Raw genomic sequence first — 20,420 nt, 5'->3', positions numbered from 1 at the left:
TTTATGCTCAGGTGATTCATGTGAAAAGGTTTCCAGCGTGATTATGGCCGCACGACGGGAATTAACAGACTTGTCATCGCTATCACACAAGCCACACTGTGTGAAACAACGGCAGAAATGAATGTCGAACGTACGACGTGTTGTGGACTGGCAAGACAGCCAATCTACAGTGACGGGTAACCGAAAGGCACGCGCTTAAACTCACGCAGGCTGGCGTGAGGTCTGAAACAGGATACGTAATGAATGCTATAAAGAAAAGTACGTAGCTGCTGGAATACTTAACTTTAATCCACAATTGGTGAACATTGGTCTTGTTACTGTACATGCTTCATTAGATACATAGCAAAGGATAAATGGCGCCTTGCTAGGTCGTAGCAATTGACTTAGCTGAAGGCTATGCTAACTATCGTCTCGGCAAATGAGAGCGTAATTCTCAGTGAACCTTTCCTAGCAAAGTCGGCTGTACAACTGGGGCGAGTGCCAGTACGTCTCTCTAGACCTGCCGTGTGGCGGCGCTCGGTCTGCAATCACTGATAGTGGCGACACGCGGGTCCGACGTATACTAGCGGACCGCGGCCGATTTAAAAGCTACCACCTAGCAAGTGTGGTGTCTGGCGGTGACATCACACGACGAACGTATCCGTTAGGACAGTGCGGCGAAGTTTGGCGTTGGTGGGCTATGGCACCAGACGAGCAACGCGAGTGCCTTTGCGAAGAGCAGCGCCTCTCATGAGCTCGTGACCATTCCGGTTGGACCTTAGACAACTGGGTTGCAACGGCCTTGCCGCAGTGGATACACTGGTTCCCGTCAGATCACTGAAGTTAAGCGCTGTTGCGCGTGGCCGGCACTTGGATGGGTGACCGTCCGGGCGGCCATACACTTTTACCATTTTTTGGGTGCCTCGTAATGCCAATTGAGGAGCCATTCGACCGAATAGTAGCGACTCCTGTAACAGAAAACCATCATAACGACCAGGAGAATGGTGTGCTGACCACACGCCCCTCCTATCCGCATCCTCATCTGAGGATGACACGGCGGTCGGATGGTCCCGATGGGCCACTTATGACCTGAAGACGGAGTGCTTAGACGACTGGAAAACCGTGGCCTGGTCAGATGAGGAAAGATTTCAGCTGGTAAGAGCTGATGGTAGCGTTCGAGTGTTGTGCAGACGGCACGAAGCCATGGACCCAAGTTGTCAACAAGGCACTATGCAAGCTAATGGTGGCTCGATAATGGTGTGGTCCGTGTTTACATGCAATTGGCTGGCTCCTCTGGTCCAAGTGAACCGATCATTGTCTGGAAATGGTTATGTCCGTTTCTTGGAAACCATCTGCATCCATTCATGGATCTCATGTTCCCGAAAAATAATTGAATTTTTCGCGATTGAAGAACTTTCTAGTCAGTTCGAGGAATGATTTAGCCACCCATGTCGCCCGACATGAATCCCGTACAACGTTTATGGGACATAAACGAGAGGTTAGTTCGTTCACAAAATCCCCGCAGTTGTTGAGTCCACTCCTCGTCGTATTGCTGTACTACGCCGGGCAAAAGTGATCCAACACGGTATTAAGAGGTATCCGATTACTTTATCACCTAGGTTTATGACCAATAACGAAAAGATAATCTCATCATCATGCTTTAATGTGGAACGCATAAATTGAAATAACCAAACATTATTTAACCAACAGTGTCCCTGCAACCTACAGAGATCCCTTTCATAGCGAAAAACATCTGAATCCAAAATATGTGGTGTTTTATTTTTTATGCTACAGGTATAACGTTTTTCAAAGAAATTACTTCAGCGAATTTGCTTCGTTTAAATTCAGTACGTCCTTCCAGCAGCACAGCAGCTGATTCAGCTTTCACCTTTCTGCTTTTCTTGAATCAACCTAGACGTGAACAAATTCCTGCCGTCCGCTGCTTCCATCGCGTAATTTGTATGAATATTAGGATATTCATGTTACTTAAAGTTGTTCTCTGAAACTTGTGCATAACTGTACGCAGCGGCCCACACACATAATGTGCTATGGTACACAAGTCGTCTGGCCGTAGATGCTTCATGCTAACAGTGCGAAACAGAGTCCGATGGCCAGTTAGCTATTATATCACATTTCAAAAGATTTCCTAACATTGAAATTTGTTATATGAGTGCGTGGTGTCTGTTCTTTCGGACATGTTCAAAGGAGCAGACACTCCACATTCATGTAATTAATTCGCCTCGATGGACAATGGTTAATGAAGCAACCTGGAAAGCAGGAGGTCCTGGGTTGGAGTCCTGGTGCGGCACACATTTTTCACGTCGCCGTCGATTCCACATATATCCAGATGCAGCTGATATAATCAGTTCCCTTCCTTTCCTTTCTCCCCCTCCGAGCGTCAATTTACATAACGTAAGTTCCTATTCCATGTTAAGAAATTACTTTTTCTATAAGGGTCGTTTTTGTTGGTACTGACAGTCTGCATTTTATATCTTTTCTGTTTGATCAGTATCACTTACGTAGCGCCGGCCGGAGTGGCCGTGCGGTTCTGGGCACTACAGTCTGGATCCGGGCGACCGCTACGGTCGCAGGTTCGAATCCTGCCTCGGGCATGAATGTGTGTGATGTCCTTAGGTTAGTTAGGTTTAATTAGTTCTAAGTTCTAAGCGACTGACGACCTCAGAAGTTAAGTCGCATAGTGCTCAGAGCCATTTGAACCATCTGAACTTACATTGCAACTCAAATAGCAAAACTCATTTATTGCTTTTAACATCTGGTTTCCTGATCTAATTTCGTAAGCAACAACTGATTTCATTCTACTATAATCTAGTCCCCTGTCTGAATTTGGTTGATGTTCGTTTTATAACCTATTATCCATGCCGTTCACTGCTCTTGCAAAATCGATTATATTCTTCGACACAACCAAAACTTCCTTCCCTTTTAGCCTCTGACAGAATTACGATGTCACTGGTAAACCCCGAAGTTTTAATTTATTCTTCTTGAACTATGGGCCGCTTTCCAAATTTCTTTTTGGTTTCGGTTACTGCTTGTTCAATAGACTGGTTAAAGAACATGGTGTGAAAGCTATAAAACTGCTCACTCCCTCATCAACTACTGCTACCCATAGGGATTTAGTGTCTACACGTACTAAATTACTTGCAATAAGAGCGAGGAATGTAAGAGAATGAAGGGCGCGGCAGAAACAATACAGTGCTTTAAATTGCGCGCCATTGTTGAATGCGGCTTCCTAGAGAACTGATCTTGCGGTTCAAAGCACTACCATTCAATATCAGTAGTGTGTTCACAACATTTTCCAAGAGTGATAGTAATGTGCAAACGCAGCGTTTGAAGCCGCAACATTTTGACATTAGACGTAATTATTTAGTTCCATCCCAGAAGTCGATTACAAGATGTGTACTGTTGTGGCGTAACAAGCCTGCTACGCCACACTGGGAAGGGAGCCGAAAGAAAGGCACGCGTACACACACGCCGACTGGCGTCAAGTCTGGAACAGGATAACTATTGAATGGTAGCAAGAAAAGTACGTAGCTGCTTTATACTTAACTTTTATTCTTTGATGAATACAGCGTTCTTCTTGAGACATTTATACGATAACTCTCAAACTAGGTAAGGCTAATGGCGCCTTGCTAGGTCGTAGCCATGGACTTAGCAGAAGGCTATTCTAACTGTCTCTCGGCAAATGAGAGGAAGGCTTCGTCCGTATGGTCGCTAGCAATGTCGTCATACAACTGGGGCGAGTGCTCTATCGTATATCGAGACCTGCCTTGTGGTGGCGCTAGGTCTGCGGTCACACAGTGGCGACACGCGGGTCCGACATGTACTAAATGGACCGCGGCCGATTTAAGCTACCACCTAGCAAGTGTGGTGTCTGGCGGTGACACCACATTGTTCCCCCGCAAATCGGCGAACGGTCGTGTGATAAGGCTTCCGCCCGCCGTGGGGAGGACCCCATGTTGACGTATGCGATGAGGTGGGGAGCCTAACAACAGGCGAGGCTGTGCCACCCGCACCCGGCCATTCGGTCCGAGGGGAGCTAGGAAACGCCTGAAAACCTAGTCCAGGGTGCACGTCAACATGCGGTGTATGCGCCCGTAATGAGACAGGAGGGGCCAAAGGGTCGACCTAATTTGCGTCGGGGTACCCGACGCGCGATGACGTCATGTGGTCCGGAGCGGGCAAGAGGTCCATGGCGGAGGACGGCTGGTCACGGGAAGCGATCGGCGGCGCGTGACCCACGGAGGCGCTTGGCGGCTGCAGCGAAGCGTCGAATGCGGGCGGCGCCGGCGGGAGAACAGGCGGCGGCGGCGGCGGCAGCTGCTGCGGCGGCGCGTCGCCATGGGGCAAAATGGAAGGCATCGTCGGTAACACCTGGGGATGAGGCGAGCCAGTAGATGGGTCCCCAGGGCGCTGACCGGACGGCACCGTCGCTGAAAGCAGACGGGGAGCGGCAGAACCCGTGCGACGACAGAGGCGCAGCTGATTGAGATGCCGACGCACCTCACCAGAGGCTCCCAAAATCAAATACATCGCGCGGCCGAGGCAGCGAAGAATGCGCCCTGCGAGCCAACGCTGTGAACCTCGATAGTTGCGATAAAATACAACGTCGCCTGGAGCAAAAGCAGGAGTCTGCCGCTGCACAGGAACCTGATGCGGCGGATGCAGCAAAGACATCAGGGTTCGATGAGGACAACCGTGGAGCAACTCAGCCGGCGAGCGACCATTTCGGGGCTGAGAGCAATACGAAGACAAAAAGAGCAACAATGCGTCCTCCCGAGAATGCGACTCTTTCAATTTCAACATCTGTGACTTGAAAGTCCGGACCAATCGTTCAGCGGCACCGTTTGACTGAGGCGAAAATGGCGCGTATGTCAGATATTGAATACCATTGGCCTGGCAGAATGACTGAAATTCTGCGGACATGAATTGTGGGCCATTGTCGGAAACAATAGTCTGCGGAAGACCTTCAATGCAAAAGATAGCAGACAACGCTTGGATGGTGGCGGAGGACGTCGTGGAAGACATCCGGACAACAAAAGGAAAATTACTGAAGGCATCGACCACAACCAACCATCGAGCATTCCAGAATGGACCAGCAAAATCGATGTGCAAGCGTTGCCAAGGGAAAGTGGCTTTTGGCCATGCAAAGACTTTCCGCGGCGGTGCGGATTGTTGTTCGGCACACGCCCTGCAAGAAGAACACATATTCGTAATCGCAGCATCGATTCCGAACCAAGTACAGTGCTGACGAGCAAGTTGTTTCGTTCGCACTATACCCCAATGTCCTTGGTGAAGAAGCCGTAAAACAGAGGACTGTAACGAACGTGGGACCACGACTCTGGACTGATCATTATCAGAACGCAACAACAAAACACCACGTCGAACAAAAAGTCTCTCCTTGTGAGCAAAAAATCGGCGAACCAACGGATCCTCGATCCGTGACTTTGACAAAGGCCACTGCGCATCAACAAAACGCAAAACGGTAGCAAGGACCGGGTCAACAGCTGTGGCTGTAGCTACACGACGAAAATCAATCGGAATCGATTCGACCACTTCATCGGTTTCCGAATCAATGAACATGCAAGCTAGTTCGGAAGAATCGAATGTTTTATCCTCAGCAACAGGCAAACAGGACAACGAATCGGCGTTCCCGTGCTTAGCAGTGGACCGATACAAGATATCGTAGCGGTACTGCGAGAGGAAAATAGACCAGCGAATGAATTTCTGTGCTGTACGCGGAGGTACAGGCTTGTTCGGATGAAAAAGCGACGTCAAAGGTTTGTGGTCTGTGATGATGGTAAAGTGACAACCATACAAGAAATCATGGAACTTAGTAACACCAAACACGAGAGCCAAAGCTTCTTTCTCTATCTGTGAGTAATTTCTTTGCGCAGACGAGAGCAATTTTGACGCAAAGGCAATAGGGCGATCATGCGAGCCAACTTTGTGCGCAAGCACAGCACCGATCCCGAAATCCGATGCATCTACCATCAACAAAAGGGGTTTATGGGGATCGAAAGGCGTGAGGCAAGTATTAGAAAGCCACGCAGATTTCAACTGGCGAAAGGCGCGTTCGCATTCCGTCGTCCAGAGAAACGGAACCTCTGTACTGCGTAAGCGATGAAGCGGAGCTGAAAGGGAAGAGGCATTGCGCACATTCACTCACACCTTGTGATGCTAAAACGGGTAATGTTCTTGCGACCGCAACACGCAATGCGTGAGGAACATTGCGCGCTCTGAAAAATTTCGGTTGCGCGTTTACGTTCAGTTCCAAATGTGCTGCATAGTTTTTAGCGCAACCCAGGCCCAGTGCAAAAATGTCTGCAAATTCTTCACATAACTGAGCAACACTGTCTGAAGGCACAGTCTGATTCACTGATAGGTCCTGATTTACTGTAGACATGTTAAACAACTGAAATAAATCCAAACCAAACAAGTTCACTGCAGAAGAAGAACGAAGAACGTAAAATGACACAAGTTTTGTTTGTCCTTTATATGTTGCAAGAAGAGTGCACTGTCCTAACACAGGTATATTCTGTCTTGAATAACTATGTAACTTAACATTTGCGGCACACAACGGAGGTGCGCCCAGTTGATTGTACGTGTCGTGATTGAGCAATGAAACTGCAACTCCGGTATCGAGCTGGAATGATATGACCTTGCCATTAAAGTCCAAATCTACAAAAAGTTCATTGTCCTGCTGACTACAAGAGCGACTGTTTTGAGCAATTTGAACAGTCACTGGTACAGAATCACTTGCTAATTGACGTGATTTCCGGCGACGTCGACGCACAGTTTTTGTGGGACGAACACAGTCACTGTTAGAGAAAGTGGCACTGGACGGGGTGGAATTAACTACATGAATGTCCATGGGCGAAGGTCCACAAGCCTGAGTGTCCTTGGTTCGATTCCGGCGCGAAGCAAAGGGCCGGGAATGGCTGTGATTGTCTGATCTGAGCTTTTTCTGGCAAACACTTTGAACATGTCCCTTCCTATTGCAGAAAAAGCAAATAGCTTGGCGTGACGGTCAATGTTCACGCGAATGTCTAGTAGCACACCGCGGGCATGATTTCACTGCATTTGTGTGCTGGCGCGGCACACCTGGTTTAGAGCGCGGCGGCATCTTCGCGGGCGTGTGCGAGGGCAGTGTACCGGGCCGCGCAGCTCGCCCGGCGGGCCGGGTAATGTTACACACTGCTGGCGAAGTTGCAAAAGATTCCTGAGCACAGTCAAGTGTGTCTTGTCTATCCAATATATCTATCACTTGTTGAAGGGAGGGATTTACTAGTTTCAAAATTTGCTCCCGTATGCGAACATCAGAAACGTTCTGTGCAATTGCATCACGCACCATTGTATCTGAATAAGAAAGGCCACAGTCACAGTCAAAGGCACAGTCCCTAGTAAGTCCTTGCAATGTTGCTACCCACTCCCTATTAGTTTGACCGGCCGTACGTTTTGTACGAAAAAACGTATACCGTTTTGCAACCACATTAACTGTTTCTTTGAAATAGGCATCTAAAGCAGACAAAATTTCTTCGTAGGACAGAGTTGCGACGTCGCGTCGGGGAAATAATTTCACTATCACACAGTAGGTGGACACATCGACACAAGAAAGCAAAAACGGCTGCCGCTCATTACCTTGAATTCCGTAGGCGGCTAGATGAAAGCCGAACTGTCGGGACCATTCTGGCCACGATTCGTGCGCCGCATTAAAACTGCGAAACGGCGGTGCAACTGCATGTTGTGGCTGCTGTAGCGGTGAAGCGGCGGCTGCGGCATCGTGTTGCAGTGCACGTTGACCCTGGACGAGCTGTCCAAGGGCATCCAATAACGCCTGCGTCTGCTGATTCTGCAAGCGATAAAATGCGGACAGTACATCTGGAGACTGTGGCGAAGCCATGACACAAATAAATGTAAGCAATCAGAAAGAACAAGACCCTTTCCGTTGCCTCGTCGCCAATCTGTTGTGGCATAACAAGCCTGCTACGCCACACTGGGAAGGGAGCCGAAAGAAAGGCACGCGTACACACACGCCGACTGGCGTCAAGTCTGGAACAGGATAACTATTGAATGGTAGCAAGAAAAGTACGTAGCTGCTTTATACTTAACTTTTATTCTTTGATGAATACAGTGTTCTTCTTGAGACATTTATACGATAACTCTCAAACTAGGTAAGGCTAATGGCGCCTTGCTAGGTCGTAGCCATGGACTTAGCAGAAGGCTATTCTAACTGTCTCTCGGCAAATGAGAGGAAGGCTTCGTCCGTATGGTCGCTAGCAATGTCGCCGTACAACTGGGGCGTGTGCTCTATCGTATATCGAGACCTGCCTTGTGGTGGCGCTAGGTCTGCGGTCACACAGTGGCGACACGCGGGTCCGACATGTACTAAATGGACCGCGGCCGATTTAAGCTACCACCTAGCAAGTGTGGTGTCTGGCGGTGACACCACATGTACAGCAGTTCGGAGCAACGACATCTGCAACCAGTAAGTCGTCACCCAGTAGGTCACGAAAAGTTGACACCTGGACCATATTGAAACAGTAGCAGCTCCTTCTTAGCGAAGTCAGCTCGTCGGCATTCGTAAGATTTTAACATCTCGGACAGAAGTATGTGACGGGTGTTGCATTTACATATTCATTTATGTACCTAAAGGCTCCCACTTATTGCCCAAAAATCAAAAATCTCGTCACACAGCTTCTGGAGATGGTCAACACTCGACCCTATTTTCCCAACAACTTATGACGCATGAAGAAGCTCATTTTCGCTATAGCAGCGCAAAATTTACAGTGTGTTGTGATATGACTAGGCAGGGTATTATTGATCCGTACTTTTATGGAGAATATTGCAAGTGTACTGCCACAGTAACATCAAATCAGTTGTTGTTTCGTTGCAGCAGTTCGTAATGCAGGAAATGCGTCGTCAGAATGACCATGAGCAATCGTTGTGGTTACAACAGGACGGTGCCACGGCTCAGACATCCAGAACGTCCATGACAGCCTTACGCAAAATGTTTCCATAGCGTCGCCAGATTTATAGGCTTCTTTCAAGGGTATTTCCGGAATCTAAAGTCTATGCTAAGGGGCGAACAACTGTTGAGGACTTGACAATCTCTTTGCAAGGTTATGTTCAGTGAACGTGACCGTGCTGAAAATTGCGTCGCCAACATGGTGTGCACGTAAAGGACACAATTTATATAAAAAAACGAGATACCTAATAAAATTGTACGAAGTGTTCCTTCGAGTAATGCACTCTAACACGTATAGCTATATATCTTCATGGTCATATAAAATGTTTGTAAAAGGTCCTGATTTCTGTCGTAACATGTACATCTAAATTAAATGAATATAGATAACGGATTATAGTCACTTCATCGCTAATATTTCATAAAATATTAAAAGAAGATTTTCTTCAAATGATTGTCCGCATTTTGTCTGGTTTGATGCAGCCCCCCAACAATTCCTCTCATGTGCCAACTTTTCCACACAGAGAAGCAATTGCAATCTACACCCTCAATTATTTGCTGGACGTATTCCAGTCTGTCTTACTCTAGAGTTTATATCCTCTACGGCTCCCCTAGTATCCGGAAGTTATTCCCTAATGTCTGAATAATGTCCTATCACCCTGTCCCTACTTCTTGTCAGTGTTCTCCATCTGTTCCTTTCGTGGCCGAATATGCGGAAACCTTCTCATTCCTTATCTTTTCAATCCATTTAATTTTCAACATTCTTCAGTTGCGCCACATCTCGAAAGTGTCGATTCTCTTTGTTCCGATTTTCCTACAGTCCACGTCTCACCTCCATACAGTGCTATGCTCCTAACGTATATTCTCAGAAATTTTTTCCTCAAATTAAGACCTTTGTTCGATACCAACAGACTTCTCTTCACCAGGAACACCTCACTCCGCCCGTGGCCGGCCGCTGTGGCCGTGCGGTTCTAGGCGCTTCAGTCCGGAACCGTGCTACTGCTACGGTCGCAGGATCGAATCTTGCCTCGGGCATGGATGTGTGTGATGTCCTTGGGTTAGTTAGGTTTAAGTAGCTCTAAGTCTAATGGACTGATGACCTCAGATGTTGAGTCCCATAGTGCTTAGAGCCATTTGAACCATTTGAGCTCCGTCCATCATGGGTTATTTTGCTGCCTAGGTAGAAGAACTCCTTACCTTATCTACTTCGTGATCCCTAATTCTGATGTCAAGTTTCTTGCTGTTCTCATTTCTGCTGCTTCTCATACTTACGTCTTTCTTCGACTTTTTTTCAGTCCATATTGTGTACTCATAACACTGTTCGTTCCAGTCAACACGTCCTGTAGTTCTTCTTCTTTTTCGTTGAGGATAGCAATGTCATCTGCGAATGTGATAATTGTTATCCTTTCACTCCGAATTTTAATCCAACTCTTGAACCTTTATTTTATTTCTCCCGTTGTTTCTTCGATGTACGTAGCGAACTGTAGGGGCGAAAATGATATCCCCGTTTTACATTCTTTTAATTCGAGCACTTCGTTCCTACTCTTTCATTCTTATTGTTCCCTCTTGGTTGTTTCCCTATAGCTTGCTCCTATTTTTCTAAGAATTTCGAACATATTCCTCCATTTTACACTACCAAACGCTTTTCCCAGGTCGACAGAGCCAATGAACATGTCTTAATTTTTCTTCAGTCTTCCATTATCAACCGCAAAGTAAGAATTGCCTCACTGGTGTCTTTATCTTTCTTAAAGTCAAACCAGTCGTCATCTCACAGATCCTAGATTTTCTTATCCATTTTTATGTATAATATTCTTGTCATCAACTTGAATGCACGAACTGTTAAACTGACTGCGCGATAATTTTCCCACTCGTCGGCTCTTGCTATCGTCCCGACTGTGTGGATGACGTTTTCCCCCAGTCTCATACCTTCTATATACCATCTTGACCAGTCATTTTGTTATCACTTCCCCCAATCACGACGGTAAGTCAAATGAAAGCCTTAATTATTTTTTAAATATTATTTATTGTGCAGAAGTGGTACAAAGCTGTATCACTTTTCAACATAATCTCCCCCAAGCTCAATGCAAGTCTTCCAGCGCTTACAAAGTGCATAAATTCCTTTAGAAAAAAATTCTTTTGGTGTTCCGCGCAACCACTCATGCACTGCGTGGGGTACCTTTTCATTAGAAGGGAACTTCTTTCCTCCCATTGCGTCTTTGAGTGGTCCAAACATATGGAAATCACTTGGAACAAGGTCTGGTGAGTATGATGAATACGGAAGACACTCAAAATGCAGGTCTGTGATTGTTGCAACTGTTGTACGGGCAGTGTGGGGCCTTACATTGTCATGTTGCAAAAGGACACCTGCTGACAGCAATCCACGTCGCTTTGATTTGAATGCAGGCCGCAGATGATTTCTTAGGAGACCTGTGTATGATGCACTGGTGACAGTGTTCCCTCTAGGCATCTAATGCTCCAAAATGACGCCTTTTTCGTCCCAAAAGAGAGTCAGCGTGACCTTCCCTGCTTATGGTTCTGTTCGAAACTTCGTTGGTTTTGGTGATGAGGAATGGCGCCATTCCTTGAGCGCTCTCTTCGTTTCTGGTTAGTGGAAGTGAACCCAGGTTTCGTCCCCAGTAACGATTCTTGCAAGGAAGCCATCACCTTATCGTTAAAAGCCCCGAAGAAGTTCTTCACAAGCATCAACACGTCGTTCTCTCATTTCAGGAGTTAGCTGCCGTGGCACCCATCTTCCAGATACTTTGTGAAACTGGAGCACATCATGCACAATGTGGTGTGCTGGCCCATGACTAATCTGTAAACATGTTGCAATGTCATTCAGTGTCACTCGGCGGTTTTCCTTCACTATGGCTTCAACTGCTGCAATGTTCTGTGGAGTCACAACTCGTTGTGCCTGACCTGGACGAGGAGCATCTTCCACTGAAGTCAAGCCATTTTCGAACTTCCTACTCCATTCGTAGACTTGTTGCTCTGACAAACATGCATCACCGTACTGAATCTTCATTCGTCGATGAATTTCAATAGGTTTCACACCTTCACTAGGCAAAAACCGAATAACAAAACGGTGTTCTTCCCTGGTGCAAGTCGCAAGTGGGGCGGCCATCTTTATACCGATATTGCGACGGTATGTGTGCATCTGCACTATGCTGCCACCTACAGGCCATTCTGCATGCTGTTTGGAGCTTACCAACTTACAGGATAACGGCGCGAAATTTCGATTTGTTATTACAAATTCAAGGTTTTCATTTGACTCACCCTCGTATTTTAGAAATTCCGATGGAAGTTATCCATCGCTTCTACCTTATTTGATCTTAAGTCTTGCAAAGCTCTCTTAAATTCTGATTGTAATACTGCATCCCCAATTTCTTCCATGTTGACTCTTGTTTCTTCTTGTATCATGTCATTAGACAAGTCTGCCGTCTCGAAGAAGCCTTCAGTGTCCTCTTTCCACCTATCCGCTCTCTGCTACGCATTTAACAGTGGAATTCCCATTGCACTGTTAATGTTACCGCCTTTGCTTTTAATTTCACCGCAGGTTGTTTTGACTTCTCTATATGCTCAGTGCGTCTCTCCCTCGATTGCTTTTTTACGATTTCTTTGCATTTGATGGGACGAATTTCTTTTTCGTTGGCGTCCGATAGCCTATCAAGGAGGAACCTACCAACGCAACGTATTAAAGCTATGATCTTCTGGTCAATTAGGCCACGTCAACTCAACGCTGCGGTCTACTGGGATCTTCCTCAGCAATCTTGTGGCGCCTTTGGTTCGCTGAATACTGTCACAAAACACTTGTCAAGGCAGGTGCTTGGCTGTCATCCTGTCTCCGTCTCAGAAAATACTACACACAAACAGTTAAAGCTCGATAACAGTCAGAACCAAGATTACATAATTGAGGGACAGATGGCGCATATTGCGTTCCCTCTCTCCCCTCCCCTTGGATTAATTGACGACTGTGGTGACAGGAAGGGTATCCGCCCATAAACCTAAAATAAAGTTTTATAAATAATAAAATAATCGGACTCCATACAGCAGAGTAATCGCTAGAAAATTCGTGAGCTATCAGCATTGAGTTGGTAGTGAAAGAGATGGGGCAAGTTACTAAAATATTACTATTATATTCCATCTAGTTGGCGTCTTGATTGCGGCAGTAAGTCTACTTCCTTGACGGTGGGAAGCCAGAATGCTATAGTTGTCTCATCTATTGATATTACAGTCATTCGTGGGGATCTTACCTGCTACTCGGACTTAAACAACAAACAAAACATTATTTGAAGACGAAATGTAAAACTTTCTAATTGCCAAACTTCAGATTTTTCGAGAGAGTGAAAAAACTATGTATCTCCGTTTTTACATAACTGATTAGCATAAACAAATTTGAGAAGGTATTCTGATACCACAGAATGAAGCTGTTAACAGCATCGCCGCAAAACGTAATAGGACATATGAGAAAATAAATTATCCAGAAAGTTCTAGGTGCCTTACCAGGAAACTGACTGGTCTATAAGAACGATTTTACAAGTTAATTTTTGTTAATAAGAAAACAGAAACCAGCCTCTGTTAATCTTGCTATTTACTTGCACGAATAGCTGAGTTACTGTTTTCGAACCCACACGTTCATCTCGGGACGACTGCTCAAATTTACATTACGTTTCTTGTTGTTTACATTAGTTGTTGATTGTTTTTTTATTCAACAAATAATGTAAACAATAACAAATGTAATATAAACGTGAAGCTGAACCTGTCTTTTGGAACCTGGGAACGGGGCAGCTTGCGTAAATAAACAGCGTTATTGACAACAGTTGTTTGCTGCTTTCTTCTTTTCAAGGAAAAACTGTACAGACCGGTCTGAGGAATGCCAGTTTTAGTCAAAACAGGAGGAAGGAAGTTTTAGTTCCAAGTGGCATTAATACTGAAAAGCTACGTTTCATCTGTGATAACGTAAGTGCAGAAGTTCAGTATTAGCTTTTCAACTCGTACAACTGCAGTCAACAAGAACAACTTCTCCAAACTTTTAAATTTTAATAACTGCAGAAGGAAGCTCAGATTGGGACAAAGGACATTCAGCATCTACTGACGCATTTTTGAAAGACATTCTCCATGATTTGGCACCTAGACCAAATCTAGGAACATGCTATAGAATACCGTGAACACAACAGCATTGAAAACACGTTTTGTGGAAAAATGGCAGTAACAAGATTTATCACTTCCTCCCTTCACTTGTCTTACATTCTTATGTTGTTAAGGTTATGTTCTCGTATTTCTCCTCCCGCTAATAGAACCATTAGTCATGTCAATAACGTAAAACGCTTTCCCCCAATAGCACTATCAATCCTCTCACGGTGAAATCAAAGTATAACACTATCATACTACATTAGCAATGTACCGATAATTTAACTCCTCTGAAAGGATTTCGAAATGACCGTGACTGTGCTTAATGGATAAGGTATCGGACGGAAGTTTGTTTCTCGAAAAGATTGCTGTTGAAAGAAAGGAATAGCAGAATAAACAAGATTCGAACCAAGGTTAAGTAAACTGTAATTATGTAAAGACAACTGTCGCCCGCCTAATTAAGTAAATTTATACGATGTACTATTTGTAAGAAAAGTTAACTATTGTTATTTACTTTACTATAATTTTTACTTTACTGAAATACTATTTTGTTTATGGGACACGAGACAGAAGCACATTTTAGCAGGTAATATATCAGTAGTTTGGCACTCGGGAGGGGTATTATAAAGTTGTCAACAGTTAGCTCACAGTATAATCTGTATAATAAAGCAGCCAAGTAATGATCATTGCAAGTGAATGATTTACTTATGGTGGAGCACTACTAACTAGGACGTAATGTTCCTTTATTGGTTTGATTATTGGACACTACTTTCATTGCAGCGGTATTCAGATAATTGTATTATTTCTAATGATGATGTAAAACTTGACGGGAATTCCATCCGCAACAAAAGTGGCTTGGAGGGAATGGAAAAGGTGGATCTGGCTGTCTAACTGCAAAGACTCTTTTATGGCAAGAGTTGATAGGTGGCCAGCAGCCAAGCATCTTATGAACTGACGAGGCAAGAAGAACAGCAAGACTATGTAATATAGCCTTATTATCAAGGAACACTCCCTTCCTTATACTATTTAGTTCAAATGGAACATGTGATACTAGGATCTAGTAGAGTTTAAATTGCTGCAGCCGTTTGAGTATCAAAGTTCACAAGGGTAAGAGAACTGGCAAATGCACTTTGTTAATGCTGTAGTTGTAATCTGAAATTGAGATCTGGCTCAAGAATTAGCATGGGGACACAGAAACTAAAAGTCAGTAGATTCAGATCGAGGCTGAACATTTTTGTCACAACACAATATGAAAAAACTGTTAACTACATACACATGAAGCCCTGTTACTTCCAAATCTGCATAATAATTGCTCCTTACGCTGGCCGTTCAAGTCTACTAGCCAGCAACTATAACGAATCGTCACTATTTGTGCGGGTAGCTGTAATAGTGTACTGAGACTTCACTAAGAAGAAACTTTAAGCTAAATACCTTAAATCTACTCATAGTATTTGCACTATGGTGAAACTTTAACGCCGGGCGCTGTGGCCGAGCGGTTCTAGGCGCTTTAGTGCGGAACCACGCTGCTGCTACCGTCGCAGCTTCGAATCCTGCCTCGGGCATGGATGTGTGTGATGTCCTTAGGTTAGTTAGGTTTAAGTAGTTCTAAGTCTAGGGGACTGATGACCTCAGATGTTAGTCCCATAGTGCTTAGAGCCATTTGAACCATTTTTGAAACTTTAACCATCCTTTTATGAAAAATTCATGGAGTACTTCAACCGTCGGCTGACTGAATAATTAGGAAGTTTACTACTCCATAAAAGTTATTAGAATTTTGTTAAGGAAGGTAACTAAGTCCCTGTTCAAAAATGAGATAGAAATATCGGAACACTGGAAATAGAACCGCGTCTGTGTAAGTGATTAAGAATAAAATACGTGTGCTCAACACAAAGTGTAGCGAACACAAACTTATTATTGAATGAGAAACCGCATAAATGGTCCATGCAGTTATAGAGTGTTCAACTGAATGTTTCAGATGAAATTGGTGGCAGTGACGATCTGCTGTGACCATTCAAAAAGGATAGTAAAATTATCCATGGCTTTTGCTGTGTAACAATCTCTGAAGATTCTATTCTTCTTGTCGGAGTTTCCTAGTATCACAAGCTGCGACATTGTCGCGAATAGAATAGTGACCCGTATATACAATAAGTTTTCTTTAATTTACGTCTATGGTCACAAATTTTTTTGTTAACTTATTACCGGTTTCGGTCTATAATGACCATCATCAGATCTGTTTTATAAAATCAAAGCGGGCCGGGGTGGCCGAGCGGTTCTAGGCGCTTCAGTGTGGAACCGCGCGGCCGCTACGGTCGCAGGTTCGAAGCCTGCCTCGGGCATGGATGTGTGTGATGTCGTTAGGTTAGTTAGGTTTAAGTAGTTCTAAGTTCTAGGGGACTGATGATCTCAGATGTTAAGTCCCATAGTGCTCAGAGCCATTTGAACCATTTGTATAAAAACAAAGTCCTAATGTGCTGTACATTTGACGTTGCCACTATGGCTGCAGTACGTTAGGACTTTGTTTTTATAAAACAGATCTGATGATGGTCATTATAGACAGCAACTGGTAATATGCTAACAAAAAAAATTGTGACCATAGACGTAAACTAAAGGAAACTTATGGAGTTTCCTAGTACAGAGCTAACGAAAGTACGCCATGAACAATAAGCATAATTACTTCCACATCTGAGGCCATATTACATAATCTTGCTGTTCTTCTTGCCTCGTCAGTTCACAAGATGCTTCGCTGCTGGCCACCTACTAACTCTTTCCATAAAACAGTCTTTGCAGTTCGACAGCCAGATCCACCTTTTCCATTCCCGCCAAGCCACTTTCGTTGCGGAGGGAATTCTCTTCAAGTTTTACATGATTGCAAACCTACTTTCTGTTGTGTCGGTAGCTGGGCCGACACCGTGAAGTTTAGATGGCTGAAAATGCAAGCTACACTAACGCTGTAGCCGATAGGGCACGCACGGCTAAAGCAGACGGGCGTGAAGTCTGGAACATGAGAACTTATAAATGAATAAGAAGAAAAGTATGTAGATGCTTATTACTTATCTTTTTATTAGTCCTTGGAATACATCTCTCTTGAATACTCGTAAGCTATAGGCACTGATACAAATGGCGCCTTGCTAGTTCGTAGCCATTAACTTAGCTGATGGCTATTCTGTCTCTCGGCTAATGAGAGAGAAAGGCTTCGTACATCTGGTCGGTAGCTAGGTTCTCGTACAACTGGGCGGTAGCTAGGTTCTCGTACAACTGGGCGGTAGCTAGGTTCTCGTACAACTGGGCGGTAGCTAGGTTCTCGTACAACTGGGGTCGAGTGCTCTCTCGTATCACGAGACCTGCCTTGGTGGTGGCGCTAGGTCTGCGATCACAGTGGCGACACGCGGGTCCGACATATACTAAATGGACCGCGGCCGATTTAAGCTACCACCTAGCAAGTGTGGTGTCTGGCGGTGACACCACATTCCTCCCCCGCAAATCGGCGAACGGTCGTGTGATAAGGCTTCCGCCCGCCGTGGGGAGGACCACAGGTTGACGTATGCGATGAGGTGGGGAGCCTAACAACAGGCGAGGCTGTGCCACCCGCACCCGGCCATTCGGTCCGAGGGGAGCTAGGAAACGCCTGCAAAACTAGTCCAGGGTGCACGTCAACATGCGGTGTATGCGCCCAGACAGGAGGGACCGAAGGGTCAAACTCCATAGCGTCGGGGTAGCCGACGCGCGATGACGTCATGTGGTCCGGAGCGGGCGGGAGTTCCATGGCGGAGGACAGCTGGTCACGGGAAGCGATCGGCGGCGCGTGACCCTGGGAGGCGCTTGGCGGCTGCAACGAAGCGTCGAATGCGGGCGGCGCCGGCGGGAGAACAAGCGGCGGCGGCGGCGGCTGCTGCTGCTGCGGCGGCGGCGGCGCGTCGCCATGGGGCAAAATGGAAGGCATCGTCGGTAACACCTGGGGATGAGGCGAGCCAGTAGATGGGTCCCCAGGGCGCTGACCGGACGGCACCGTCGCTGAAAGCAGACGGGGAGCGGCAGAACCCGAGCGACGACAGAGGCGCAGCTGATTGAGATGCCGACGCACCTCACCAGAGGCCCCCAAAACCAAATACATCGCGCGGCCGAGGCATCGAAGAATGCGCCCTGCGAGCCAACGCCGTGAACCTCGATAGTTGCGATAAAATACAACGTCGCCTGGAGCAAAAGCTGGAGTCTGCCGGTGCACAGGAACCTGATGCGGCGGATGCAGCAAAGACATCAATGTGCGATGAGGACGACCGTGGAGCAACTCAGCCGGCGAGCGACCATCTCGGGGCTGAGAGCGATACGAAGACAAAAAGAGCAACAATGCGTCCTCCCGAGAATGCGACTCTTTCAATTTCAACATCTGTGACTTGAAAGTCCGGACCAATCGTTCAGCGGCACCGTTGGACTGAGGCGAAAACGGCGCGGATGTCAGATGTTGAATACCATTGGCCTGGCAGAATGACTGAAATTCTGCGGACATGAATTGTGGGCCATTGTCGGAAACAATAGTCTGCGGAAGACCTTCAATGCAAAAGATAGCAGACAACGCTTGGATGGTGGCGGAGGACGTCGTGGAAGACATCCGGACAACAAAAGGAAAGTTACTGAAGGCGTCGACCAGAACCAACCATCGAGCATTCCAGAATGGACCAGCAAAATCAATGTGCAAGCGTTGCCAAGGGGAAGTGGCTTTTGGCCATGCAAAGACTTTCCGCGGCGGTGCGGACTGTTGTTCGGCACACGCCGGGCACGAAGAACACATATTCGTAATCGCAGCATCGATTCCGAACCAAGTACAGTGCTGACGAGCAAGTTGTTTCGTTCGCACTATACCCCAATGTCCTTGGTGAAGAAGCCGTAAAACAGAGGACTGTAACGAACGTGGGACCACGACTCTGGACTGATCATTATCAGAACGCAACAACAAAACACCACGTCGAACAAAAAGTCTCTCCTTGTGAGCAAAAAATCGACGAACCAACGGATCCTCGATCCGAGACTTTGACAAAGGCCATTGCGTAGCAACAAAACGTAAAACAGTAGCAAGGACAGGGTCAGCAGCTGTGGCTGTAGCGACACGACGAAAATCAATCGGAAACGATTCGACCACTTCATCGGTTTCCGAATCAATGAACATGCAAGCAAGTTCGGAAGAATCGAATGCTTTATCCTCAGCAATAGGCAAACGGGACAACGCATCGGCGTTTCCGTGCTTAGCAGTGGACCGATACAAGATATCGTAGCGGTACTGCGAGAGGAAAATAGACCAGCGAATGAATTTCTGCGCTGTACGTGGAGGTACAGGCTTGGTCGGATGAAAAAGCGATGTCAAAGGTTTGTGGTCTGTGATGATGGTAAATTGACGACCATACAAGAAATCATGGAACTTAGTAACACCAAACACGAGAGCCAAAGCTTCTTTCTCTATCTGTGAATAATTTCTTTGCGCAGACGAGAGCAATTTGGACGCAAAGGCAATAGGACGATCATGGGAGCCAACTTTGTGCGCAAGCACAGCACCGATCCCGAAATCCGATGCATCTACCATCAACAAAAGGGGTTTCTGGGGATCGAATGGCGGAAGGCAAGTATTAGAAAGCAACGCCGATTGCAACTGGCGAAAGGCGCGTTCGCATTCCGTCGTCCAGAGAAACGGAACACCTGTACGGCGTAAGCGATGAAGCGGAGCTGAAAGAGAAGAGGCATTGCGCACTTTCACTCACACCTTGTGATTCTACATTGTTCAATGTTCTTGCGACCTCCTGACGCAATGCGTGGGGAACATTGCGCGCTCTGAAAAATTGCGGTTGCGCGTTTCCCTTCAGTTCTAAATGTGCTTCATAGTGTTTAGCGCAACCTAAGCCCGGTGCAAAAATGTCTGCAAATTCGCCACACAGCCGAGAAACACTGTCTGTAGGCACAGTCTGATTCACTGATAGGACCTGATTTACAATAGACATGTTAAACAACGTAAACAAATCTAGACCAAACAAATTCACTGCAGAAGAAGAACGAAGAACGTAAAAGGACACAAGTTTTGTTTGTCCCTTGTATGTTGCAAGAAGGCTGCACTGTCCTAACACAGGAATTTTCTGTCCGGAATATGTAGTTAGCTTAACATTTGCGGAACGCAACGGAGGCTTGCCCAGTTGTTTGTACGTGTCATGTTTGAGCAATGAAACTGCAGCTCCGGTATCGAGCTGGAATGGTATCACTTTGCCTTCAAAGTCTAAGTCCACAAAAAGTTTATTGTCCTGCTGACGACAAGAGCGACTGTTTTGTGCAATTTGAATAGACACTGGTACAG

The 20,420-nt window shown here is 46.1% G+C and overlaps 1 protein-coding gene across 1 annotated transcript in view; it reads right to left on the bottom strand.

Moving 5' to 3' along the window:
- Positions 1-19,657, bottom strand: part of LOC126456945 (uncharacterized protein K02A2.6-like) — a 186,001-nt gene extending 166,344 nt beyond the window's left edge. Inside the window, exons 1-2 of the mRNA XM_050092917.1 lie at positions 18,318-19,657; positions 4,578-4,644 (exon numbers count right to left, since the gene is read on the bottom strand). Coding sequence (XP_049948874.1) covers positions 4,578-4,644; positions 18,318-19,250 — 1,000 coding nt within the window. The 5' untranslated portion in view covers positions 19,251-19,657. The remainder of the gene's footprint in view (positions 1-4,577; positions 4,645-18,317) is intronic.
- Positions 19,658-20,420: the final 763 nt, after the last annotated feature.

The sequence above is a fragment of the Schistocerca serialis genome, chromosome 1 (assembly GCF_023864345.2).
Source record: "Schistocerca serialis cubense isolate TAMUIC-IGC-003099 chromosome 1, iqSchSeri2.2, whole genome shotgun sequence".
Lineage (NCBI taxonomy): Eukaryota > Metazoa > Arthropoda > Insecta > Orthoptera > Acrididae > Schistocerca > Schistocerca serialis.
Note: the sequence above shows the minus strand (reverse complement) of the source record. Positions and strands in the feature narration are given on the sequence as shown.